This window comes from Condylura cristata, unplaced genomic scaffold (genome assembly GCF_000260355.1).
Source record: "Condylura cristata isolate star-nosed mole 26May11 unplaced genomic scaffold, ConCri1.0 scaffold00020, whole genome shotgun sequence".
Classification (NCBI taxonomy): Eukaryota; Metazoa; Chordata; class Mammalia; order Eulipotyphla; family Talpidae; genus Condylura; species Condylura cristata.
The window spans coordinates 27,330,149-27,355,442 of record NW_004567121.1 but is presented as its reverse complement, the minus strand read 5'-3'; the positions used below and the strand labels follow the sequence as shown (position 1 = coordinate 27,355,442).

Sequence of the window (25,294 nt, the reverse complement as noted above, 5' to 3'; positions counted from 1 at the left end):
GGAAGGATAAGTACTGGGCGTGGTGGGTGGGAGCATGGGGGCACAGGTGCCTGAGCCCAGGGAGCAGCTGGGCAGGGAAGGCAAAGGGGGGGAGGGCAGCAGGTCACTGTGCAATTCATTCCCCGAGGGGCAGCTTGCAGGAGAAGGAAGGATAAGTACTGGGCGTGGTGGGTGGGAGCAGGGAGGCAGGGGTTGCAATTGTATGAGAGAAACCCGGAGGTAGGATGGGTTAATTTTTTTATTTAGAATTAATTACCATGTGTCAAGTCTACACCAAAAGAAAGGAAAAGAAATAGGTAGCTTGTCTAATAGGATTCTCTTTATAAATACAGCCCAAGCCAGAATAGTTTTACATGTGAATAGACAGAGACTTCAAATGCATCCCAAACACAATGGTTTCATGTGTGAATAGACAAAGATATAAACTCACAGCTATTTCGAGGCAGGAGGAGCCAGTGGACACTGGAAGTAACATCCGTGGATGTTTTGTTATATACGCTTGAATTGCAGCTTTTCCCAATGACCCTGGTTTACTTTGGGAATTGAAAGAAAAGCGCTTTCAAATCCTCACCAGCCGAATCAGCAGCCCAACTCAGTCCCTGTCTCAGGTTACTTTGGGTTGTTGCTGATAGGGAGGCCGGATCCCCCCAGAGGACTTGGGGGGGCACACACTGTGCTTTCCTTCCACAGAAAATCTGGGAGCCCCACTAAGACTAGCTCCAGGCCAGGGAGGGGCTGGAGGGGAGCCTCACTGCAATGGGGCACAGTCCCCTGGGGACCGCTTCTCCCCTGTGGCCCCAGTTGCCCCCCCCCCCCAAGAGGCCCGGGCTAGACATCTCGGAGCCTGCTGCCTCTCCTGACGCAGGAGCGAGTCCCAGGTGTACAGATTTGCCTCCGGACGACGGGGCCAGGGACTGACGTGAGGGGACGGATGGGCTGAAGAAGGGTGTGTGGAGGTGTGTGGAGGTGTTTGGTGCACAGCTGTGTGTGTTGGAAGGGTGGCAGCCTGTGGGGGGAGGGGCTTGCATCCAAGAAAATGAGGAAGAAGCTATAAGCAGAAGCTGTACACATAGAAAATAGATGTGAAGGAGGCAGATGGGAAAGGAGGACTGTTTAGCACTAACCGGGCACAAAACAAAACAGAAAATGGAGTGAAAAACCTCAACAGCAGACCCAATGCAGCCAGAGGAAAAGAAGGAAATAGGAAAGATGATTCCTGAGCTTCTCCCAGTTTTCTCCATAGGCCACACATGATGTGGACTGAGACTCAGGAGAGCATATTTGTGTGTTGGGGTGTCCGAGGGCCCGCTGCTCTGAATATCCAGGAGTCTTCCCAGTCTTCAAGTCCTAGATCAGCCTGGGCTCCCGGACTGAACACTGAGCCCCCAGCCAGGGAGAGTAGGAGGGACTGTCCAGGATGGCCTTGGGGTTGGGGGAGCCTCGGAGGCCCCTGCTGGTGAATACCTTGGTTCCTTGTTGGAGACATGTGAAATACAATGAGTTTCCGATGTGAAATTTACCCATCAGGGCTCCCTTTTGAAAAGCAGTAAAACCTCATTGCCTTGGGTCATGGGTATTTAAACGTGGTGAAGATTGCCAAACGGGATGAGCCAAATTTTAACTAGCTGCAGAAAAAACTAGGTTTGCAAAAGACAAAACAAATCAATTGTGCAGAAACGGTGCAAAAGGCAACTTATTAAGAAAACAGAGCACCCTTGAGCCGTTTTGAAAGCTGCCTTTCAGGAGGGTTTGCACGGCCATGCAGGGCCATTCAAGCGTCCTTTTCTGTTCATCAGCACCGGGCCAGGGGCCTCTGTCACCCCTCTCAGGTTCCCAGTGGGGGCTGCTGGCACCCTCTCTTTCTACCTAACACCTATGCACACCACACCAGTCCTGTTGACATTTCAGCTCCTTTTTAAGTGGCTTTCAGACAAAATCATTTAAAACCCCCAAATCTAGTCCACTTTCAAGACACAGAGAAGACTGAACAAGGTTTGAGCGGAAGGAGCCTGTTCCCTGCAGGGGGGAGGTTTCGGATGCAAAGCAGTGGGGTGAGGCAGCCCAGCACCCCACTGCTCACCGCGGGGGGCACTGCTCACGGGAAGGCTGCGTTTGAAATAAACTCCCTGAGTCAATAAACTCAATAATGACAGTGGGAATGAGGGCCAGGCCATCAGGTTTGCCCAAGCCAAGGGCTTTGGGAGTCCAAACTGCACCAAAGTAACTCTCCACCATTCACCATTTTCAAATCTGCGCAGAGCAGACACCTCCCCAGCTGACCGTGAGCCCAGCTCGGCTGAGTGTGGCGTCTCTATAACGTGACTGAAGGCAACAGGCATCTCCTCTGCACCAGATAGCTCCTCCCCAGACAACTCGCCTGTCAGAGCCAGCGGGGGTGGAGGGGGTGAGGGGTGGCAGGGTGGGTGGGCATGCCCTGGCGGGGAGGGGGGGGTGGGCATCCCAAGTCTGCTGTCCCTCTGCTGTCCCTCCCGAGGCCGGCAGCCCCCAGGGGTGCCTTCTGTTTCTCTTCCCCCCACTCCCCCATTCAGGTCTGCCTGTTCTCTTTGGAAGCTGCGGCAGTGACTACGCCTACAGGGCACCAGGCATAAAAGCACAAAAATACTTATGTGTTTTTATGTTTTCTTTAAGAAATCTTTGCCTAATCCAAGAATCTAATAGAGCTATTCAGTCGTTCTTCAGTTCAGTTTATGATCCATCTTGAAATAATTTTTACATGTGGTATAACAGACTCATTTTCCTCCCGTACAGGTGTCCAGTTCTGGCTGTCTCACAATCTGCATTGAAAAGCCCTTGACTCTCTGTGTTTGGGGTCTCTCTTCTGGACACTTGCTTCTGTTCCATTGATCTGTGTATCTGTCCTCAGGCTAATGACACTTGTCTTGCTTCTCATAAATGTATATCAAGTCTTGGACTCAAACAGTCTCTTCTTCAAGATGGGGGGAAGGTTGGGGGCTCTGGGGTGCTGCTCAGCAGCTGGGGACCTGGACTTGAGTCTTCAGTCCTGGGGGGCCTCCCTCTGTAAGGGGGGGAGCAGTTATGGAGACCAGCGCTTCCTGGAACCTCTGAGTGGAGGAGCAGGACACTCTCAGTGAAAGCAGCTTAAAGCATCTGGCAGGCGCCATTCATGCTAAGGCGCTCAGCTGCCTTAGCCTGCCCAGCTCAAACCCCAGCTTGCCAGAGAAGTGGACTCTCCTCGCCTTAGTTTCCGCATCCATTAAATGGAGGGAAGGACAGTTCCCAAGGCCCTGTGGTGTGGTTCATTGCCCAATTAAAAATGACAACCACGAAGGAGTCCTGTTTTTCCTTTTGACATTTATGTCTTAAATACAAAAAATGGTCTCCTTTATTGTGAATCACATTTTGTAGCTTATTTTTAGTAGTATGTGATTAGGAACAATTTTCCCCCTCATCTTATATAATGGTTTTTAAGCTTTAGGTGTTTTAGGTATGATGAGCTCTTTTTTTTAATGAGGTAAAATGTACCTTTGCAGAGCTTAAGTGAACAGCTCAGTGAGTTTGATAAGGGTACATCTACACCTAGACAGTCACTACACCAGCGGGATGCAGAAACTTCCCATCTCCTTAAAAGATTCCTGGTCCCCCCTTGCCGGCCGATCTCTACCCCCACCCTCAATAGATAACTACAGCTCTGACTTTTGTCATCACAGATCAGTTGTGTCTGATTTAAACTTTGTATAGGTGGTTTCAGACAGAATGTACCTTTCGGGTGTCTTGTTATTTCCTATCAATGATTCATTCACTGCTGTTCTGGAGTAACGTTCTGTGCTCTGAATGACGATACCACAACCTGTGGATACTTGGGAAGTTGCTTTCAGTGTGGGGCTGTTATTGGTTAAGTTACTGTAAACATTCTTGGGAAGGTATACCTGTGGGCATAGAATTGCATTTCTGCCAGGAAGCAGGATCCCTCGCTTGTAGGGCAGGTGCCGGTGAACTTGAGAAACTGCCAGCCCTTCAAAGCTACTAGAGCAGTTTCCCCCACGGGGTCATGTAGTCGGGCCACATTCTCACTAATATTGTCAGACCTCTGCATTCCGGGCATGTGAAATAGCGTCTCATTCCGGGTTTGCTCACCATGTTGATGGCTTGTTAGCTGACCATTTGCATGCTTACTTGAGAAAACATTCAAGTCTTTTGCCTATTAAAAGTCTTGCTCTTTTATCTTTTTGTTATGGCTCTGTAGGGGCTCTTTATATACTCTGTCTACTAGTCTTTAAATGCACATCTGTATCAATACATTCTTTTTTAAAAAATTTTTATTTTTATATACAAGAACTGGGGTGTAGGTCACAGATATGAGAGGATTCACCAGGGACAGAGTGGGGAGCAGAACAGGCAGACTGACTGAAAGCCACTGCTCAGGGGAGCAGCGGGTGAGACGGGAGAGGTCTGCTGCGCCTTGGGGGTCACTCGCCCCTGGTGGGAGCCGAACTCCTGCTGCAGCAGCAGATTGTGTGATAGTGCTGAGGCTTAACCCCTTGCTCCACCAGAAAGGCCCAAAGAGTAGGTATAACTCCAAGTATCAATTTTGGCAAATTTTATTTTTTATACTTGGTGTTTTTATGTTTCCTTGAGAAATCTTTGCCTAATCCAAGAATTTAATAGAGATAGTCTATATTTCTTTGGTTTAGTCTATGATCCATCTTGAAATAACTTTTGCAAGTGGTATACGATAGGAGTCTGATATTCACTTCCCTCCCATATAGATATCTAGTTTTCCTGTCTCACAGTCTAGCCTGAAAATCACTTACCTATCTGTGTATGGGGTCTCTCCTCTGGGACACTTGCTTTTGTTCCATTATCTGTATATCTGTTTCCAGGTTAATGACATGTCTTGTTCCTCATAAATGTACATCAAATCTTGGATTCAAACGATGGGAGTCCCAAATGCTCACCCCGCCCAGGGGCTCATGCAGGGACCGGCTGCCCAGCGGCAGGGACCACAGCTGGCTCAGTTCCCACTGCCACCCCAGTGCCTGGCACAGTGCCTGGCACACAGCTGGTCCGTGACAAATGCTACTACTGGATGGATGAAAGAATGAGTAAAAAGGCGACTGAATACTTGACTTAAAAAGCACATTGATGGCCCTCCCTGGTGGCGCAGCGGGTTAAAGCACAGCACTGAGAAGCTAAAGCCACTTCCGCAATAGTTCGATTCCCGCCTGCCCCGGAGGTGACCACATGGCGTGGCAGACCTCTCCTGGCCCGCCCGCTGCTCCCCTCAGCAGTGTACTTTGTCGATCTGCCTGTTCTACTCCCCGCTCTGTCTCTGGTGAAGCCTCTCACCACCCCTGAGGCTCTGGCCTGTACCCTAGCTCTGTATGAACAAATAAATAAATCTTTAAAAAAAAAAAGCACATTGAGTGTAGCTTCGAACAGAGCTGGGAAAAAAGTTTAGGACCTTGCCGAGACAGAAACTGATCACTGGCTGAATATTTGATAGTATTACGGGATTGTTTTTACTTTTTAAAGTGTGATAGATGTGGCCTTTTTTTAGTATTTGTCATTTTTAGCGTTGTGCTGAAAGTTTACAGATGAAACATATGGTGTTTGGAATTTGTTGCCAAATAATCTGAGATGCGGGAGCAGGATGGGGTGCAAACGAAGTCAGACTGGCCAAGACTGCTTTGGGGGCCTGGGGGCCACTGGTCTATTCTCCTTATATATTTTTGTATATATTTAAGACTCCCCATTATATTTTCCCCCCTGGATGTTTACTTTTTATTTAAAAAATTAAACATATATTCATTCATCATCCTTCATTTTTGTACAAGATTTTCCATTCTGAATGGCTACTAAGAAGATCGGGTTGCCCTGGGTTGGGAGTAAATGAGGGGATGCAGCCTTCTGGTGGTAAGATCACCAAACGCCGGTGAGGTCTCTCTGCCTCTTGCTGCCTTGTAACTGCACCCTGGCAGGGGCCCCAGATTTGAATGGGGCTGAGCACTGATAGCTGTCGGGCTAGAGGGACTCCGAGCCCCTCCTCTGTGTTCCGTGGCTCTGTGGTGGGCACGGGGAATTACAGACCCAAGCTAATTCTGCTCCCTTGCACAGCCGTCAAGATGCCCCTCCCAGACAGCCCACTCCCGACTGTGGCTGCAGGCCTGCCAGCTCAGTGGGGCCGGTCACCTGCAACTTGTCCCTGGGGAACAGAGGCACCCTGGCCTGGGTCCTGCATGGCACAGCTGGCGTGGCCGCCTCACCAACACAGCCCTCCTCAGAGCCTCTAGTGCCTGTCTGAGCCAATGGACCGCACCTCCCACAGGGCAGGAATTTCCTCTTGTTATCAACATGCCCATTTAACAGATGAGGAAACAGAGGCTCAGTAAGGTCAAGGAAGTATCAGAACCCAGAGTTTCTCACCCTGTGTCTAGAATTATCTCCACCACAGCACCATGGGCTTCTTTTCAGAATGAGCTTGCTTTCTTTATCAAAGAAAGTCAAGTTGTATTTCAAACAGCTGATCGGTTTACCTGGGAATACCAACACCAAGAACACCTGTCCTAGGGCTCCCTCACCCTACCTGGCACTGAACCTCAAAGGCTTAGAGAAGCTTGGGGCCGGCACTGCCCTCCTACCTTCACCAATTTCTTATTCTCCCTGCATCACATTTGGTTGTGTGTGCCAGGAGTCATTAGGGAACATTCTAGAATGGGCCAGTTCTCTGAGTTGTCAGTGTTGGTCTTTGGGGAAGTCTAGAGTTGTCACCTGTTGGCTGTGGCACAGAATGACAAGACACGCCCGGTGTCACAAAATACAATTTCTGGAGACCTGCTTGCCACAGTCTGTTCCAGCTGCCCAACCACCGTCCCCAGGAGCTTTGCCTGTGGCCACCGGCAGCAGGTGCAGAGCTTGGAATGGGTCTCTGCAGTCCACCCAGAGGCCCTGGGCCACAAAGGGGCTAATCCCCGTGTGGCCACTGAGGCTGCAGGGACAGGCCGCTCAAAGAAAGGGATGGGCAGCAGCCAGGGGTGGCCTGGAGGGCTCAGAAGACCCTGTGGACAAAGGGGGCTCTGAGGGGGAGCAGCCAGGGCTGGGTGAGGTCTCGAGAGCTGGGCTGCCGGGCCTCAGACTGCCCACTCACGCCCTGCCCACTCGTGTCTCTCTGCAGCCAGCCTAGGTTTCTCTGCCTGCACCGGGCCTGGTCTTGCAGCCGGGAGCTGCCCTGTCGTAGGGGAAATGGTCTCTCAACCTGCAGCTGAACAGCCACACGCTGTCTGTCTGTCCAGCACAGGGAAGTGGGCCACAGGTAAAAGGATGCACCTGCTTTTCCTACATTCAGCGCAAGCCGGCAGGTGGCGCACGGAGCTCCAGGTGCCTCTGAGGAAGCAGGTCTGGCAGCCTGGCCTGCGCCTTCCGGGGTGTCCTGCAACTCATCCCTGTGGCCTGCATGTGCGGCGGGGACAGGCGGCCAGGCCTGCTGGTATCTGACCCAAAGGGCTGCCCCTCCTTCGGGGCCGGGGCTGAGTCTTCAACCCCGCGTCCCAAGCCTGCCCACAAATATCAGTGTCCAACAATGAGCATACTGTTGGGCCCTGAACACGGCAGGCCGCCGTGTGGATGAGCCAGGACCTCCTGCCCAGAGCTGGCCCACGGAGGGCGATGTGGGCACTGGCTGCTGCTGGAGGGGCAGGCTGCCCGCGGTCTCCCCGTCTCCCCTGACACACTGCAGGTGTGTGTCCAGCCTGGGCCTGAGGCTCCTTTTGCTCTTTAATCTGGTGGGGCTCTCTGAGCCTCTCTCCCTCTTGGCACCCCTTCTCACCCTCAGATTCCTCTCTGGGAAGAAGGGTCGTGGCAAGTGAGGAACAGCCTGGACTTTGGAGAAACGTTGCCAGAGATGCCCCTGGCCCAGAGGGCAGCCCCGCTCAGGGCTGTGCCGGCAGAGAGGCAGAGGCAAGTGGGTTAAAACGCAGCGCCGAGGCTAGCCCCTGCTTAAGGCCTTTGGGGGCTCCGACTCTTCATGGGGTGAAGGATGGCCTTGCCTCTCTGGCCGACCTGTCACTTCCATCTCAGTGCTCGCACCCACGTTGGTTCCCGAGTTTCAGCTCCTTTCCCAGCCTCGGGCATCCTTCTCCTCTGCTGCTCTGTCTTTACCCTGTTCCCTCCGCCTGTCCCCTGGTTTTCAATAGAGGTGTCACCTCCTCCTAGAAGCCCTCCCCGACTAGCCTGGGTAAGTGCTGCTTCTGCAGCGTGCATGCCGCGTGCTCCTTCTCATCTGGTCACATCTGTCCTGCTTGTCTGCCCACAGGCCCTCCCTCCGCCTCTCTGGCTGTGGACTCCTCTGGGCAGGGCCTGGGTCCTGCTCTGCCCTGGCCTTAGCACACAGATCACACGAAATGTCACTGGATGCATGAGTGTGGAGGAAGGTAGGAAGAGAATGAACAGAAAGGAGGCGAGTGGGGCTTGCAGATCCTTGCACTTGGATAGAGCTACAGGGAGCCAATATTATCCCCACCATGCCAGGGCCCAGAGATCTACTGGTACACCTGGTTTCTAGGAACCCCCTTGGGCAGTCCAGGCTGAAACCCCACCCCCACCCTGTGCCCAAGGAAACCACCTGGGTGCAGAAAAGCTCTGCATGGCTGGCCTCCCCCCCACTACCCTCCCCCCCCCAGTTCAGGGGAGGGGACCTCACTTCTGCCTCCCCCGGCCCCCCCCCCAGAGGGCCCACCCAGGAGCGCAGTGAGACACCCATGCAGCCCCAACAACATGGGTGTCCCTCACTTTCCAGAAATCACAATGGCCAGTCAAGCCAGGGCAGATGTGAAGCCTCATAACCCCAACCCAGCTGGAACTTTCCCCACCCGCCCTTCCTGCCTCGCTTCATCCCAGTCAGCCGGGAGCTGGGGTTCCCCTTCTGCAGGAGCGTCCTTACCTCGGAAAGTCACTTTGGCAATCCGATCGCCCCTGCCCCGCAGCTCCGAGACGGTCTTGAGGTGGACGAGCAGGGCCATGCTGGCGTGGGGAGCTGCAGGAGCAGCGTGCGGGAGCGGAGCGGAGCGGGAGCGAGGCTGGCGCTCCCACGCGCTCCCTCGCTCCCTCGGCAGGCTGCTCCTCCCGCAGGCGCCGCTGCCCCAGAGACCAAGCCAAGCCGGCAGCTGTGCCTCCAGCCGCTCTGCTTGCTCGGCTGGGCTCCTGGAGACGCGCAGCCCTGCCAGCCCCCGCCCCTCCAAGTTGTCAGCCCAGCATCTGTATCAGTGTGTGTGCTGAGCGCCCAGCGTGCAGCCTGGCAGAGAGGCAGGCACAGTGGAATTCATTATTCAGCAGCGCTGCCTGCTTCCAGATAAAAGCCCCGTCCAGCCTCAGGTGTCCCGGCTCCAGGCCGGGTGCCTGCAGGCACCCTGGCAGGGAAGCTCTTCTGCCATCAGGACTGGGCAGATGGGAGTGGGTGTGAGCGTGGGAGGAGTGGGTGTGGTGCTGGGGGCACCCCCCACCTCAGCCCAGTGGGGGAGAAGGAACTGCATCTGTGAGCAGAAAAAACTGGACTGTTGCTTTGGGGTTTGGGGCGGTCCACAGCTGCCCCTGCCACAGTCAGGTGGCCACCCCGGCTGCTGGTGCCCGCGAGGCGCAGGGGGCGTGGCTGCTGCAGAGGGCACACTGCGCCAGGCAGTCATCGCACCCAGAGCCCCGCAGCTGCAAAATCAGCATCTACTAGGCAAGAGCGAGGCTGCTGCTGCCAACCTGCTGGCCGGTCCCTGGGAAATGAGGGAGGAGGGCACGTACCCCCCAGCCGGCGCGCGTGGAGATGGGGTCCGCACAAGCCGGGGTCCCTGTTCTGGCCCTGGATCTGGGATGGTGAGGTGCTGCTTCGAGCAAGCTCAGGAGCCAGGCTAAGCCTGGTCAGAGGTGGCTGCCTGGGAAGGCTCAGAGGCCCAAGGCACAGGACACTAACCCAGCTCATCCCAGCTTCTCTGCTCCGACCCTGTGCTAGGGAGAGCAGAAGGGACGTCTGCAGCCTCCTTTCTTCCAACAACATACCCAGGAGGGGCCGTAGGGAGAGGGCCCGGACACAGCCCGCTCGAACTTGGCCTGTTTCCAGAGCCAACCACCTGCCCTTGCTGTTTGCTCGTGTGCAGAGCCCGGACTCAGCCTGCGTCACCAGCCCCGCCCGGAGGTGCCCCTGCACCCCACCGGGGCCCGTGAGGGTTCTTGTCTTTGCTGCCATCCTTTCCCATCCCACGGGTTCAGGGTGCTGCTCGGCTGGGCTCCTCCTGCCATGGCCACGGAGCCCGGACCGTAGCGTCCCAGCGGCCAGGCTGTGTCTGAGGACGGAAGGCTGCCCAGGAAGGGCGGGCAGGATAAAAGGGTGAGCTCCACGACCTATCTAGCAGAGCCTGCAGGCTCCAGAGGACAAATATTCGATTTCCGAATTAATTTTCCAAATTAAATTTTCAAAGCATGATAACCAGAGGGTATTATTCCCTTTGAGCTCCATAGTCAGTGACCCGCATGTCGTGAGGGCCTCCTTCCAGATGCTTCCTTTGCTCTGTCACCCTCTTTTTTCTCTGCTTCTGTCTCCCTTTCTCCTTCCTCTGTCACTCTTATCTAGTCATATGGAATGGTTTTAGGATATTGTATTTACCAGTTACAAGTCAGTGTAAGTTTTTCATGTTTTATTTTTTTTTTTTCAAGATTCTATTTATTTATTTATGCAGCCAAGAGCTGGGGTGTAGGCCACAGGTGGGGCAGGGGTGAGAGGATTCACCAGCGACAGAGTGGGGAGCAGAACAGGCAGATTGACTGAGATACACTGCTGAGGGGAGCAGAGGGGAGACAAGAGAGGTCTGCAGAGCCCTGTGGGTCTCTACCTGGCTGGGGATCGAACTTGTGCTGCAGTGGCTGCCGATAGATGGAACATGATAATGAGTTTAGTTTTCTTTTTTTAATTTTATAGTAGTTTATTTTTCCATCTCAGTTGCAATCCCCTTGGGCTTCCCATCACCAAATCACCCATGTGCCATCACCATAGTCCAGTGCATTTCCCTCCCCCCACTGTTTTTGATCCCATTCCCCACTCCACCCCCATAAAGTGTCTCTGGTATATAGCTGTAGTTTTCTTTTCTTCTTCTTCTTTTTTTAATGTGACATTAAACTTACCTGGTTAGTTTAGTGTCATGGTAAGAAAAAAAAAACCTAAATTCATTATCACTTGTGAAATCATCGGCTGGCCTTATAAAGTAGAGCATCTGTGTTTGATATGAAAAAACAAAATCCATCTCATTCTAGGCCCCGAAGGGCCTGGGTTTGATAGGTCAGCACAGACTTGCACATCTTTAGGAAAAAGCCCACGAACTCACGCTACATGGAGCTTTGCTGAATGTCAGTCTCCACAGCTATAAAGTGGTCACAGTTCCATCCCACAACACAGAACACTCAGTTGAGCCAGCTGACCACCGACACCTCAACCAGACCCCGCTTTTTGGTTTCTACTCCCCCATTATCCCTTTTGGTATCTCATAGTGTATAAGTTATTCAATGAATGCGTACAGGGCGCCAGCACCAGCCCCCCGGGTTCAGGACTGAATGCGATACAGTGTGGGGTACAAGCAGAAGAGACAAATGGGCCAGCGGACACACAGGGTGAAGGGCTGGACACTCAGCTTCCAGCGAGGGGGAGGTCATTAGGGCGCCTTCCTGGAGTGGGGCGCCCTGAGGCGCCCTGCCTTGAGGGCTGTTCTTTGACGAGGTTCCTCGGGCTTTCCCACAGGTGTTGCTGCTCTGGCACTCAGGGCTGCCTCTGGCAGGGGGCGGGTTCCGCTCTCGGCCACTCAGGGTTCCTGCTCCTGTGTCTCGGGGATGTGGTGGCTCCCCACATTCCGGTGTGAGTTGCCAGAGAGACTTTCTGGTTGCAGCAGCTGCTTGGAACTCATTAGCTTCTGGCCTTACCAGCTGCGTTCATCACCATTTACAGACTCAATCTGTGCCCACACTTCTCCTCTGCCAGGATAGAGTCTGACTGCGGGCAAGGGGACAAGGAGGTGCCACTCCACGCTCTCACTGCTCTGACTGATACCAGGGTGCTGCGTGGCAGCTGGGGGGCAGGAGGGCCAGTCACAAAGCCATGGTGGGACCTTGGAAGCGGTCACCACACCCTCCCTCCCCAGGCCCCCTGGAAAGACCCAAGCCTTGCCCTGCCCTTCACACAGCCCGGGGAAGCATTGTGGGGGGTCATCAGAGGACTCTGGATGTGGGGGTGCTATTTAGAGGAGGGAGGCATTATTACCAACGCCTCCTTGGTGCCCTCCCCAAACTTGTTCTCTGGGGCAAACAGGCCAAGCTTGGGGACTTGCCCACAGGCCTAAACCACAAGCTTTGGTAAATCACCCTTTTCCACTATTTTCTTTTCGCCCCTTTCTTGTAAGCCATTCTGGTGGCGCAGTTTGAGGGGCAAGAAAAGTGAAAAGGAATTTCCCAGGGAGAGGAGAGCGATTACTGAGATAAACGTTCCTTGGGGAGCTGGAGAGCAGCTGCCAGCCTGGAGGCAGGTGGTGCCTCAAAGGGGCTGCTGCTTTTTGAGAGGCCTCCACATCCAGGGGTTCTCTGCGGGTCACCATGAGTCCTCCAGCAGCCGTAAGGACCCTTGGGGGCGTCGAGCCCACGCTCCCAGTAGGGTAAATGAAGTCATCGGGCGTTCACGCCATTGGCCTCTGTGGCTCTCACCTGTGGCTTTGATATTGTTAGGGTGGAAGGAGCGTGAGCACCGTGCATGACTACACACACCTGAGCAAGTGCGTGCGCACGCGCAAGCGTGCGCACCTGTGCCGAGGAGGGAGGGAATAAAAGGGCCGCGTCACGCTGGGGGAGGGGCTCAAGCTGCTGCCTGGCTGCTGGCTTGTTACCTTGCTCCCGCCAAGACCTGTGAAGATGCCCGGGCTCCAAAATTCTCTTTCAAATTGCTGGGCGAAGCGGACCTCTCCTGTCTTCCCCTGCTCCCCTCTTTCTCTCTCTCTGGTGAATCCTCTTACCGCACTTCACCCCCTGCCAAGAAAAAGCCGCTAGAACCTAACTTGAACCTGCCCCTGCTGGCCTGGGGTGGGCGCTAAATACCCCGCTGGTCTCTCGCTCAGTGGGCAGCAGAACCTCACCGCACTGGGGCCGGCAGCGTAGCCCTTTGAAGCTGGGGAAAGTGGGGGGCGGCGGCGGCTTGGAGGGGCTGGGGAAGGAGGCTGGGGAAAGTAGAGGAGGGGGAAGGCTGGGTGGGAGAGGCAATTTGTTGGTCACCCAGGAGAACAGGAGACTGGGGTCTCCCGATGGCGCGTGCCCCACAGGGAGGCTCCAGGAAGCCCGCTGGCGAGGGGGGCGGTCCTCGAACTCGGAGGGCAGAGCTGAAGGCAGACTGGGTTGCTGGGCGACCGGGGGCTGTTTACCGTCTGGTCTGGGGCAGAGAGCGCAGGAGGGTGGGACTGGCCACCGTAGACAGCCGCTTCCACCATGGCCTCCCGCAGCGCGGGCACCCTACTGACTGAGTTTAATGCCTCCTACGTGCCCCCCAGCCTCATGCCCGGGTAAGGTCGCACGCACCCAGACCCAGCCTGAACTCGGGGTCAGAGTCTGCCCACCGCATCCCTTTTCCTCACGGGGTGGGGCGGGGGAGGGGCGCCTCTGTTGGAAAGCCCCCTGCTCCTGGGGGCTTTGGAAGAAGCTGGCTCGGCTTTGTGGTGGTTCCGGGGTTTACGTGCCCTGGACTAGCAGCCGGCGACTAGGCGACAAGAAGTGGGGGCAGGTCCCTTTTCTAGACAGAGGTGGGCTTTAGTGAGCGGAGCCACACCCAGCCCCATACATAGGGCCTCCTCTGGGCGGGCCGGGTACCGGAGAACAGGATCCACCTTAGGGGCAGGTGATGACGACGATGCCCAGGCGGAGGGGACGGGCTTTTTCTCCCGTCTCACCGCACAGTGCACACTTTGCTCAAATCAGTATCTGCCAGTTGAAGTGAAGGAGCCGGTGGGCAGCAGTTAAGGGGCCTGGCAGCCTGCCGGGCTTCCCCCTTGATCCTCACCGTTTTCAGCTGTCAGGCCTGGAGCTCCCTCCCCGGTGTTTACAAACAATATGCAGATGCAGACTTCTCTGTTCTCTGGCCCTTTCTAGCGAGTGTCTGAGCCTGGGCTCCAGAATCTCTCCCACAGCGTGGGGGTGCCTTTGCCACCAGTGAATGTGGGCACTGGCCAGAGCGGAGCTGGTTGGGGGTGGGGCCGGGAGTGGTACAGTCTTGGCACAATTATGGAGCAGGGAAGAATGAGTGAAGTCTTGAGGGTCCTCAGCATGGTCTTCAACAGCACTGCTCTTGCAAACTGACAGGCTGCCAAATGAAGACGAGACCTCACGGCGTATTTCGCGTGATGCTTGCATTGTCGTGAGCAGAAGCAAGATGCCGAGGGGCTGCCTTGTAAAAGTGGCTTCTGTGCATAGACGCAGCCGGGTCATCAGGGCTGGGACTGAAGCTTCTGCAGCCTCTGTGGACAGGACCTTTCTCCGGGTCCTGGGGAGCTCAGAAGCGACTTCTGTTCTTGTCAGACAAAGCGGACTTAGTTTCCTGAGCTCAAGCGTGTTAAGAACTGTGACACACACTTGGATAATTAGGATTTTCCTACTGATTCCTTCGTTTATGTAAACATTCCTTTGGAAAAGGCATGTTGAGGGTACCAGGCTGGGAATGTGCCAGGTATTGTGTTGAGAACGCTTGGGGCGGCCTTTGAGGGAGGCCCAGTCTGATGCCCTCAAAGGTGTAGTTGAGGCCAGGCTGCAGTCTCAGGCATGAGTCACACCGAGGCCTGGGTGTTTATGGAGATTCCTTTTTCACACTGATTTTTTTTTTCCTTACTGCCCCATACAATCTCACCTTTAAAACTAGCCCTCTTGAGACTCCCCCACTGTCTGGTGTTGGGAAGGGTGAAGGAGGAATTGCCCAGGCCAGGTGCAGCCCCTGATGCTTCTTTCTGCCACTTTCCTGCAGCCTAATACCCCATCCTGAGACTGAGAAACGTGCTAACAAGTAGACCATAAAGCTCCACACTTGGAAGGCTGGTTTGAACCCTTGGGCCTGCACCTCCTGCTTTCTCAGTGGATCTCCCTGGGAGGGTATGGTCTCCCAAATCCATGGACAGGGGTTGAATTGGAAGGTCTTAGGCTCCCGAAAGCTAGCTCATAGATAGTTTTGTTAATAAGAGAATCCATGATTTCCCACCACACACACTTGGATAATTAGTATTTTTGTGTGTCTTTTCCAGCATTAATCACAGGATTTTTGAAGGGCAGCCGGCCTCTTCTGGCACTCCAGGTGCCCCCCTCACGGCTTTACCCACAGACAGGATGCAGGACCATGGGCCTCCCAAGTCAGGGAGCCCAGCGCCCTCCAGTTCAGGGGTCGCCTGAGCCCGGGGCTGAAGATGAGCCAGGGGGTGGGCGCCAGGGCTGGGGGCCTGGTGTAGCAGTGTGAGCCCCAGGCGTGAGCACCTGCTATGGACCTAGCTCTTTGCTGGCTCTTTGCAAACTTCTAGACCTTCACAAAGACCCAGGCGGGTGTGGTCATTCAGCAAACTGCCCAGCCAGGTCTTCCTGTCTTCCACACCCAGTTGTCCCCACTCTGCAGCCTCTGCCTGGCTCCATCCCCCTGGGTGAGTTTTCCTTTCTCTCCTCACTTACCTGTGAACTGGGGATAATGATCTTTAGGCTCCAGGAGGCTTCAATCAGTGAAGTGATAAAGCCTGGTGCATGAGTCAGCTAGTTCTTCTCATTCCTGGGATCCCCGTAGTGATCAAGGCCTGATTCTAGGCACATGGGGCGTGCTGGTCTCCAAGCTTTGGCCAGGAAGCCCCATCTGGTCCCTTAGCACTCTGGGAACACGGCCCCCGGGCACCTTGCCAATGCCTGGCCTGCGTGCCATCCGGGCAGTGAATGACTACGCACTTATCCTTTTATTGTTAATATAGTGTCTCTAAGTGCAACGTTATGTAATTTAATCCATTTAATATATATATAAATATATTTAATGTACCAAGCTTCAGAAGAGGCCGGCTGCACTTAAACATCCTGGCTTGTTGACCGCAGCAAAATCCTGCAGGCTTAGCAGTGGGTGCTTTCGAGCCAGTGGGAGCCGGCCCTGCACCTGCTCCAGCTCACTTCACCCCTCAGTGAGTGGGGTGCTGGCCAGGGAGCGGAGGGCAGTTTTGGCAGCTGCATTTCTGAAACCTCTTCCCTGTCAGCCGGCTTGGTGTGGGGGTTGGGGGGGGCTGCAGTCCCTAAGGTTGGCCAGGAGGAGTCGGGGTCCCTGTGAGGCCAAGGGCGGTGGCTGATGACTCTCCCACCACCCCCACCACCCCGAGGAACTGGGGACCTCATAAGGACTGGAGGTCCTTCCTTCTCTCCAGAAGAATCATCAAGCACTAAAAATGTGCCTCCACCTGGCCGTTCAAGGCAAAGATTTGTAAAGCACCTGTGTGCTGCGCTGTAAATACTGGTGGATACAGCTCTCTCAAAAGCTGGACTAAGGGCCCAAGTGGTGCCCCCCCTCCCCCTACCCCCCCCACCAGGGCAGATGAAGAGCAGACACCAGGTGGTGGGATCAGGAGAGGAGCCCAGGAATGTGGGTCTTTGAAATCTGCCTTGACGCATGGATATGGTCGTAACTGGGAGACAAGTATGTTCTGCATGGAAGGGTCAGCAGCAGGAAATGCTTTAAGGCAGCCAGTGCCCACCAGGGAGAGGGACAGCTGGCAAGAAAGTGGGTGATGAAGCAAAAGACATTCACAGAGGCGGCATCAAGCAGGGCCTGAGCCCTGCCCAGGGTGTTCTTAACTTGTAGGCAGTGGGGGGCCCGGAAGTTGTGTGCCCAGGGGAAGGCCCTGAGGAGCACTGAGCTCAGCAGTAAGTACCGTGAGGAGGGTGTGTGGAACCAGGACGCGCTGGAAGGCAGCAAGTTAATTAGCTAATAAGGCTGCTCATGGGCTCCCCGAAGGCTCATGGTAATTAATTTTAATGTCAGCTAGGGGGCCGAGCGGGGCTGTTGCCCAGTTTCCTGTGTGCACAGTAACCACAGCTGACTAGATGCACGCCTGACTGCTGCCCGGGGTGGGCACGGAAGAGGGGGCCTGGGGATTGTTGAATGCTCCTGCCAGGCCCCTCTGTTCTTTCCCAGCCTGGGCCTGCGCATGATCTCCGACCTCCAGAAAGTACTGCACAGGGCCGTACTCAAGGCACCCACACTCGGTGCAAACAGGGACATAGACCTACAGCCCCCGGGTGCCCGAAACAGGGACATAGACCTGCAGCCTGGGGTGCCTGAAACAGGGACATAGACCTGCAGCCCCGGGGTGCCCGAAACAGGGACATAGACCTGCAGCCCTGGGGTGTCCGCTGAGTGCCAGTAAGTGTGCACTTGTGCACAGACGCGCACACCTGCTCCTGTCTGAGCAGCAGGTTCTGAAGGGAAGCAGGAAGCTGGGATCCAGCAACCTTGGAGGAGAGGAGAGGAGGAGAGGGCTGCTGTTCTATTGGGATGCAAATACCTTGGCAGTCAGAGAAGGTGGGAAGGCGGGGAGCTGAGGAGGAGGGGGGGTGGCACAGGCTGGAGGTGGTGGAAGAGAGTCACAGGAACTCTTCACATTTACAGCTCCTTTCTCTGGGAGTGCAAAGGCCTCTGTGGGTGGGACGCATTGTCCCCCCACACCCCAGCAAGGCCCTTACAGCAGGGGGTGCCTCCAGAGTTTCTGGACTTTTGCTTCCCCCAGTGAACACCTACTGAACGTCATGTGTCAGGTGCTGGGTAGCAGAAGACAAGTTGCAGAGGAGATGAACGGATGGGCATCTGGTGTGGGTGAAGGATGCCATCCTGATGTGAGCCCAGTGGCTAGGTGGGGGAGGTCCGGGAGGTGAAGGCTCAGGCTGGGGCAGCTCTCACTGGGGTGTCCAGAGGTTGAGCCCCACTTCCAGGGCACAGGGCTCTGGCGGAGGAATGAGAAGGCGAGGAGAGGGCAGCTGAGGTGTGCCTGGGGGAAATGACTCTGGCATCAGCTGGGCAATAGGCCAGAGGGGTGGATGTTGGCCTCAGAGGCCAGTTAGGAGAAGTGAGTCTGTCCAGGTGAGCGAAAGGGGAAGTCTCAGCCCTGGGCCATGGAGCACATGGGAAAGTCACCATGGAGAAAGTGGGAGCAGGACTTGGGGCAAGGGCCGGTGTGCTAGGAGGATGGCAGAATAGTTCAGGTTCCGGGGTGTTCCCGTGGATTCTGTGGGTAGGGTGGCGTCGAGCAGGGGAGGGCGATCTGGGTGGAGTGGGCTGAGCCCACTACCTGTGCAGGTAGCAGCTGTCTACACAGACCATGGGGAGGGAGGATGTCGGGGTGGGAGGGGAGGAGGGCTCTGAGCCTGAGATACAGCTGGGCGTTGTCAGTGTGGACAGTCTGACATGGATGAGCTCCCCGAGGGAGTGGAGCCTGGAGAGAGAAGTCTTGGGTAACACAGACCTGCGAGATGATGGGGCCAGAATCAGGCCCCATTTGCACCCTCTGTGCCGAGGTTCTCAAAGCCTCACCCCAGGGCAAGCCCCTTTGTGGGGTTCCGCCACAGGGACAGGCCTCCCCCTTATGGCTAACAGCATCATGACCTTGACCACCGGCGGCCCCCCACAGCCAGACTCGCAGACACTGGGCGGTAGGACCCAGCAGGAGGGCCGGGCTGTGTCCAGGCCTTCACTCGGCCCGCCAGGGCGCCCGTCCGTGCCCCAGCCAGAATCCTGCTGTCACCCCAGGGTAGCACTGGCTGACCTTCACCCCTCTCTCTCTACGAGTAATTCAGAGACAAGGCCAGATGGGCGGCGGCTGGACAGACAGGTGGTCCTGTAAACATCCGGGCATGTCCTATTCCGTGAAGAGCGAGTGTGGGGTTTAGTCTCAGCGGGGTTCAGGAAGAGGTACGGTAGATGAGTGCTAATTTAAACCCAGCAGTCCAGCTACAGGTGTGTGTGTGAGAAAGGGGAAGAAGAGGAGCAGGAGGGGTGCAGAGGAGAGCCAGCCGGGGCTGGGGCCCTGATGCCGGGCTATTTCAGGGACATGCTTCAGCGTAGGTGCCAAGGCTGACTTCAGCGTCAGAGCACACACCCTGCACCCACCCCCCCGCCCGCCATTCTTGTTGCTTAAAATACTTTTTACCTTGACAGGTTGCGTGACATTTCTGTGCTGCTCGGCAGCCGGCCCCTCACCTACTTGCTATTCCTGGTGCTGAGCTTAAACGTGCCCGCAGGCCCTGCGCTGCCTGGGCCTGCACCCCGCAGGTTTTCTCTGGAGTTACCTCTCCGAGGCAGGATCTGTCGCTCAGTCGACTTCCCAATAGCCTGCCCGGCCTGGGTGGCAGGAGGGGCCTGGCTGCCCCCGGCCCAGGCTGCGGCCTGCGGGTGAGCTGGGCCCCACCCTCCCTCCCTGCAGTCTCCAGGCTGAGCCCCGAGGCTTCCTCGGTTCTGAGCCGCTTGCACTGACAGCTGACATTGGAGACTGGGGCTGATGCCGCACCCCAGAAGGGTCAGGACTGGGCCAGGGCAGGGTGTCCCCGAAACAGGGCACAAGAGCGGTGTGGGCTGCCTCCAGCAATCCTCGCCAAGGGGAGAGCGGGTTGGGCCCCACACCGAGGGCTCTCCCGGATCGAGGCAGAGGTGTGGCCCGACTGCACGTTTTTGACATCTTGATGCATTAAACTTGTATTTTTTTATATTATTTTTTATTTGTGTATACAGAACTGGGGTACAGGCCAGAGGCTCAGGGGCGGTGAGAGGCTTCACCAGAGACAGAGTGAGGAGCAGAACAGGCAGATCGACGAAGTACACTGCTGAGGGGAGCAGCGGGCGGGTCAGAGAGGTCTGCCTCGCCATGTGGTCACCTCCGGGGCAGGCAGGAATCGAACTCATGAGGATGCAGTTTTAGATTCTCAGTGCTGTGCTTTAACCCACTGCGCCACCAGGGAGGGCCTAAACTTGTATTTTTATTAAGCGCCAGGCATAACAGCGTGCTCAGGCGCCCAATTCCACTCCTCGGGCTGCGTATCTTCTAAAGACGTGTCATCCTCGGGGTGAGCCTGCATGGGATGGGGGGATCTTCTAGGACCTTCCTGAAAAATTCAGCTCACGTGGGGGTGATGGGTCAGAAGCCAGACTGTGGGGGTCACGGAAAGCGTGGGAACAGAAGAAAGGAAGGCTCGGCGCTCCTTAGAGAAACTCGGAAGTCAGAGGAGCCGATGGGGAGGTCGCCCAGGGCTCGCTGTAGCGCCTTGAATGTAAGGGGAGCTCGGGCAGCTTCGGAGGCAGAAAGGAAGAAGCCAGGAAGAGCAGAGTGAGGCTGGCAGGGGCCGAGAGGAGGAAGAGGCTGGTGCCAGGAGGGGCTCCGGCCCAGGAGGGCACGCCGGGGCCAAGGGCACTCTGTCCTAGAAGTGGACGCAGGGACGGGCAGGCAGGCTGCCGGACACTGCAATGCCACCAGCTCCAGGACAGCACAGGGCCACTGGCAACAACTCGGGCAGGCAGAGGGGGTGGGACGGCCGAGGCCACCAAGGGCTTGGCGTCCAGGGCAGAGAGGCTGGTCACTCACTCCCTGCTCTGGCCATGGTCCCCGGGGTGCTGGGCGGGTCAGGAACCAGAAGAGGAGCCTTTCCGGAGTTTGCCCACATCCGGTGGGGGAGGGGAACACTGGGAAACACTGTCCATCCATGTGCTTAACCTTCTGGCCTCTCCTCTGAAGTCCAGCAGAAGGGGCTTGTGGGTGGGCATCCTGCCCCAGAGAGGGGTCCTCAGAGGCAGCCGCTGAGGCTCTGACCACAAGGGCCTCCACGCTCTGGGCTTCCCACACTTCTGGGCTCCCCCGAATGCTGATTTGGGCTCAGTGGACGGTAAGCCAGGGAGCCCCACACAGGGGCAGGGGAGAGCTAAGGTCACGGCGTGGGCCGGAGACAGGGCTGAGGAGGGGCGGGCAGAGCCGTGGGCTAAACCCACAGAAGGCGAGCAGATGGCAAGGCCAGGTCCAGAGAGGAGTTCCAGAAGAGGTCACAGTGTCTAGGGCCGCCGGGGCGTGTGGCGCCTGCTCGGAGCGGCTGCATGGTCCGCAGGGACTGGCCGGGTTTCTGGGGGTGAGGAGGGGAAGGCCCCTGCTGGAAGCCTGGGTGGCGCTGTCACTCGGTGCTGGGTGACACAGGAACAGCGTCGGGAACCAGAAGAGGCGCTTTTTCCTAGGTTGCCCACTGCCCACGGCCCACCAGGACTCTCAGCCGCTGCCCAGTCCCAGGCTTCTGGACGTGGCTCCCTCTGCTTGGCCCAAACAAGCGAGTGGCTGAGTCTGGCTCCCCCAGGGGCCTTGAGACCCTGCTCCCCGGGCTCCTGCCCCTCCCTGGGCCTGGGTGGTCACAGGAGGTGGAGCTGGGCCTCCAGCAGCCCGTGGGCGCCTGGGGGCAGCTGTGCCAGAGTGAGGCCCGGGTGCCAGCCAGGTGACTGCCTTGCCCACACCGCTTCTCATGGGCCGCTGCCCTCCAGTGGACAGTGGTTTGCCTGCAGCCCTGCCAGGCCTGGGAGGGCTCAGCCCTCTGTGAGCAGCGGCTCTGGAAAGGTGACCATCTAGGCAGGAGGAAGGGACCCAGCGTCCTTCATTTGACCCCCCCCCCCTTAAGCCCCGAGCCGGGCAGGCACCTCAGGAAGCCTGTGAAGGCCCAGAATGACCAGGGACCGGGCCCCTCACCCCGCTCCAGGGTGTGGCCTGGAGCCCTTCGCTGATCCATGCCCCCTCCCCAACATGGCAGGTACCAAGGCCACGTTCCAGGGCTGGCTTTCTCCTTCGGGGCCCCCTATGGCACCGCCACCCTCAAGTACTTCCAGGACCACCGCAACACAGCCCTGGAGAAGAGCCACACTCCCCTCTGCCAGGGCGGCCACTTCCCGACCATCTACTCCCCAAACCCCAACCTCGTGCTGGCCTCCCGCGCCTGGGAACGCCAGCTGCGCACCCCGACTGTCACCCGCTTCAACCTGGACAGCGACCGCTCCACCCAGCTTATCCGCTTCTATCAGGTGGGCTGCCCCCTCCTCCTGTGGGGCTGGGGACAGCTGCAGCCTGGGATTTCTCACTCTTCAGAGCCAGCAGGGGCCCCCATGAATTCAGCTAGGAGCCCGGGACCCAGGACTCAAGAATCTGATTTCCTAAGCACCCCGCCCAGGGGCTGCGATGATGCTTGTCCACGGCTGGCGAGGCCCTGGGCGCTCTGGGCCTGAACTGACCTCCCACCCGAGGAAAAGACCTGAGATTCGCTGCCAGGATGAATCTCTGCACCTCGGGCCTCCTGAGCACCTCCTCAGGGCCAAGTGTACTGTCAGCTGCTCATGACTCCCCTGCCCCTCTGAGAATGTGTCTGCGTCACCCTCAGCCTGGCTGGGCCTCACTGCCCTGGAGGAAGGGGCTCCCGGCCACTGTCCCTGCTCTGGTCCTCTGGCTCAGGCCTTTCCCGGGGCTGCTGGCGCTTGGGCAGGCACACACCCCACCTTCGTGGGGGCCAGGGCACCACTGCTACACCCTTGGAAGGCCCGCTTTCCCCCCACTCCCCTCGCCAGCAGCCCTCCTGCTGGGGTTCCCAAGAAGAGAACTGGTGGAAGCCTCGGGGAGACCTGTGGGGCTGTCTCAGTGGCGCCGAAGGCTCTGCCCTTCACTGATCCGTGCCCCCTCCCCCACCACGGCAGGTACCAAGGCCACACTCCGGGGCTGGCCTGTCCTTCGGGGCCCCTATGGCACAGCCACCTTCAAGCACTCTTACTGGGGAGAGCCCCACGGAGCGGGGCGGGGGCAGGGTCGAGCAGGCCGGAGCTAACCCGTGCTGCCTGCTGAGAGCCACTTGCTTTACCTCTACAGCTCCCAGGCCCACTGACTCCCCATAGCCAGGGGGCTGTGGCGCATCCTCAGGGGCGGAGCTGAGGCTCAGAGCACCCCCAGCTGAGGCTTCCTCCCTAGGCACCCCGGAGCTGCCCCTGCCCCATACACCAAGCAGGGATTGTGGGTGCCGAGGTCAGCCCCGGGCACTCACACTCTGCCCTGTCTTCCTTGGAGCTGTAGCTGGCACAGCAGCATCGGATGAACTATCAAGACAAGACCGGCATGGTGCCCCGGGTCCCCTACTTCATGCTGCCTGTGAGGGAGTGGGACCGGTACCCCATCCCCACTGATCTGTGAGTGCCTACCCACGATTCCCCCACGCACTCCACAAGCGAGCGGTCAGGCCAGGCAGTGGGATGGGAGGAACCAGGAAGAACACCTTCTTGGCTAGAGACACTGGGACTTGGGGGTGGGAGTGGGGGACACCACACCTGTGCGCGCCTGAATCTGCTCTGTGCCCCCCCCAATAGTGGCCTCCATGCCACAAAGGTGCAGCTGCTCCCGGAGCAAGGAGCTGCTGCCCTCTGGTGGCAATTCAGGGCACTACACAGAGCGGGAAGGGGTACCCCAGTCCTGTCCAGATTCAGAAAATGTCCATGGAACAAAATGTTCCCCCATACTCACCCCTGTCTGCCTCTGCATGGGAGAACTCCCTTTCCCGGGAAGGTCAGTTCCGCCCATGTAGGTAATGTGGGCAGCTTCCTCCTCTCCTACATACCCAGCAGGGACATGAGCGTCCTTGGCGCTGAGGTGTTTGGGGAATGGGCACAAGGAGGCGGCCAGACCTCAGACCTTAGGTTTCCGGTCTACGTTGACCCCTTGTTAGCCTCAAGGGCCTGGAACCGCTGGTAAGATAAAGCTTCCCACTCATCTAATGGTTTTGACAGCCACGGTCAGTCTCTCGCTGCAAGGTAGACGGTCGTGTGGCAAGCAGGGAATTAAGGCTTAGCAGTGGCCTCTGGAACGCTGCCAGCTGGCCAGTGAGGTGGCGGCACTAGAGGGGGTCAGGTCTCCCAGAGCCCACCAGGACTTCAAGCTGGCCGTCTGCACCGCTGGCGTGGCTGAGTCCGCGTGTCCCTGAAGACAGTGCGGGCCTCTCCTGGACAGGTCTCCCCTGGAGACTGCTCTGGGCAGGATGGCACCCCGGAGCGGGGGGGGGGGTGCAGAGACTCCCTGGTGTGTCCCTTCTCCAAACTGCCTGGCAGCCTGTGGTGCTGCCGACAGCTTCAGGTCCACCGCGGAGGACTGACAGGTGCCTGGGAGTGAGAGGGTCAGTGCTGCACGCAGGCCTTCCCGACGGCCTCTGTGGCCCTGGGAAAGCCCCGGCCCTTCCCTGAGTTCCATCGACAACTGTCCCCATGGCTGTCACCACCACAGCTGTCACCACCACCGTCATCACCGCCATCGTTGTCACCCTCATGAGCATCACCAGCATTTTTATGTTGGTTCCATGTCCAGCTTTCCTTGAGGTGCTTTATGTTCACCTCATTCACTCCTCAGAGCAAGGCTAAGGGGTAGGAAGTGGGGCGCGCCTCTATCAGGGCTGGGCCAGGGCCCCCGGGTCTGTGGGCACCTGCAGCCTTTGCGCTTAACCACTGGGCTGCTGGTAAACAGCTATTCTTGCCTGGGGTGCTGTGTCTCAGACGCTACGCTGGTGAGTGGTTAGTGGGGTCCCCGCGCAAGGGTGAGACCGAGTGGGGTCTGTGTCCGGCACTTCCACCCTCCTCCTGGGCACGCTGCACCACGCTGACTCTGTCTCCTCTCCAGGCCTCCTCTGAGCCCGAAAGACAAGTGGCATCTTTTAAGGGTGTCCCCTGAGAACCTGAAGACCTACCAGACGTTCCCATCGGGGAAGCGGGTGTCCCCACAGGAGCGGCAGAGGAGGGACTGCTACTTTGAGTTCAGAGCCTGACAGCCGAGGACGGCGTCCACGGCGCAGACCAGCTGGCTTTTTGCAATAAAATCTTTGGCCCTGACCTTCCTACCTCTTTTCCTCTGAGCCCCAGGGCGCCCGAGGGCCGCACAGCAGTGCTTCACAGGCCCTGAGGAAAGCTCAGCCCAGGGCCCGAGGCCTGCAACCCCAGAGGTGACCGCAGGTTGACCCAGGGGCTGCAGGTCTGCCAAGCCCAGGTGACACGTCAGTGGGGTGGAGACACCCTCCTGCCCCGCTCCGCTCCCACTGGTACAAAGGCAGGAGCTCCTTGCCGATGGAAGGGTTCTCACAACCCTCCGTGGGGCGGTGTGTCCCCCCTGCTGGCGACAGGCAGAAGGTGAGAGCTGCCCAGGGTCTGACCCAGGTCTGACACCCGCCCAGAGCTCTCCCCTGGGGCCTCCCAATCCCTAGGCTTCCCCCCAGCTCTGCCTCC

General features: G+C 57.3%; 2 protein-coding genes across 2 annotated transcripts in view; one reads left to right on the top strand and one right to left on the bottom strand.

Annotated features, from left to right (window-relative positions):
* Positions 1–8,996, bottom strand: part of OTOF (otoferlin) — a 71,213-nt gene extending 62,217 nt beyond the window's left edge. The window contains exon 1 of the mRNA XM_012727350.1: positions 8,918–8,996. Within this exon, the coding sequence (XP_012582804.1) occupies positions 8,918–8,996 (79 nt within the window). The remainder of the gene's footprint in view (positions 1–8,917) is intronic.
* Positions 8,997–13,473: 4,477 nt separating this feature from the next.
* On the top strand, positions 13,474–24,850 carry LOC101620482 (chromosome unknown open reading frame, human C2orf70). Its single transcript, XM_004686378.2, has 4 exons — positions 13,474–13,547; positions 21,808–22,075; positions 23,109–23,221; positions 24,696–24,850. The coding sequence occupies exons 1-4, from the start codon at positions 13,474–13,476 to the stop codon at positions 24,838–24,840; spliced, it is 600 nt and encodes a 199-aa protein (XP_004686435.1). The 3' UTR covers positions 24,841–24,850.
* Positions 24,851–25,294: the final 444 nt, after the last annotated feature.

Coding starts and splice junctions, on each gene's coding strand:
- LOC101620482 (XM_004686378.2), top strand. CDS start 13,474: ATGGCCTCCCGCAGCGCGGGCACCCTACTGACTGAGTTTAATGCCTCC. Junction 13,548..21,807: donor CCCCCCAGCCTCATGCCCGG/GTAAGGTCGCAC, acceptor CCAACATGGCAG/GTACCAAGGCCACGTTCCAG. Junction 22,076..23,108: donor AGCTTATCCGCTTCTATCAG/GTGGGCTGCCCC, acceptor TTGGAGCTGTAG/CTGGCACAGCAGCATCGGAT.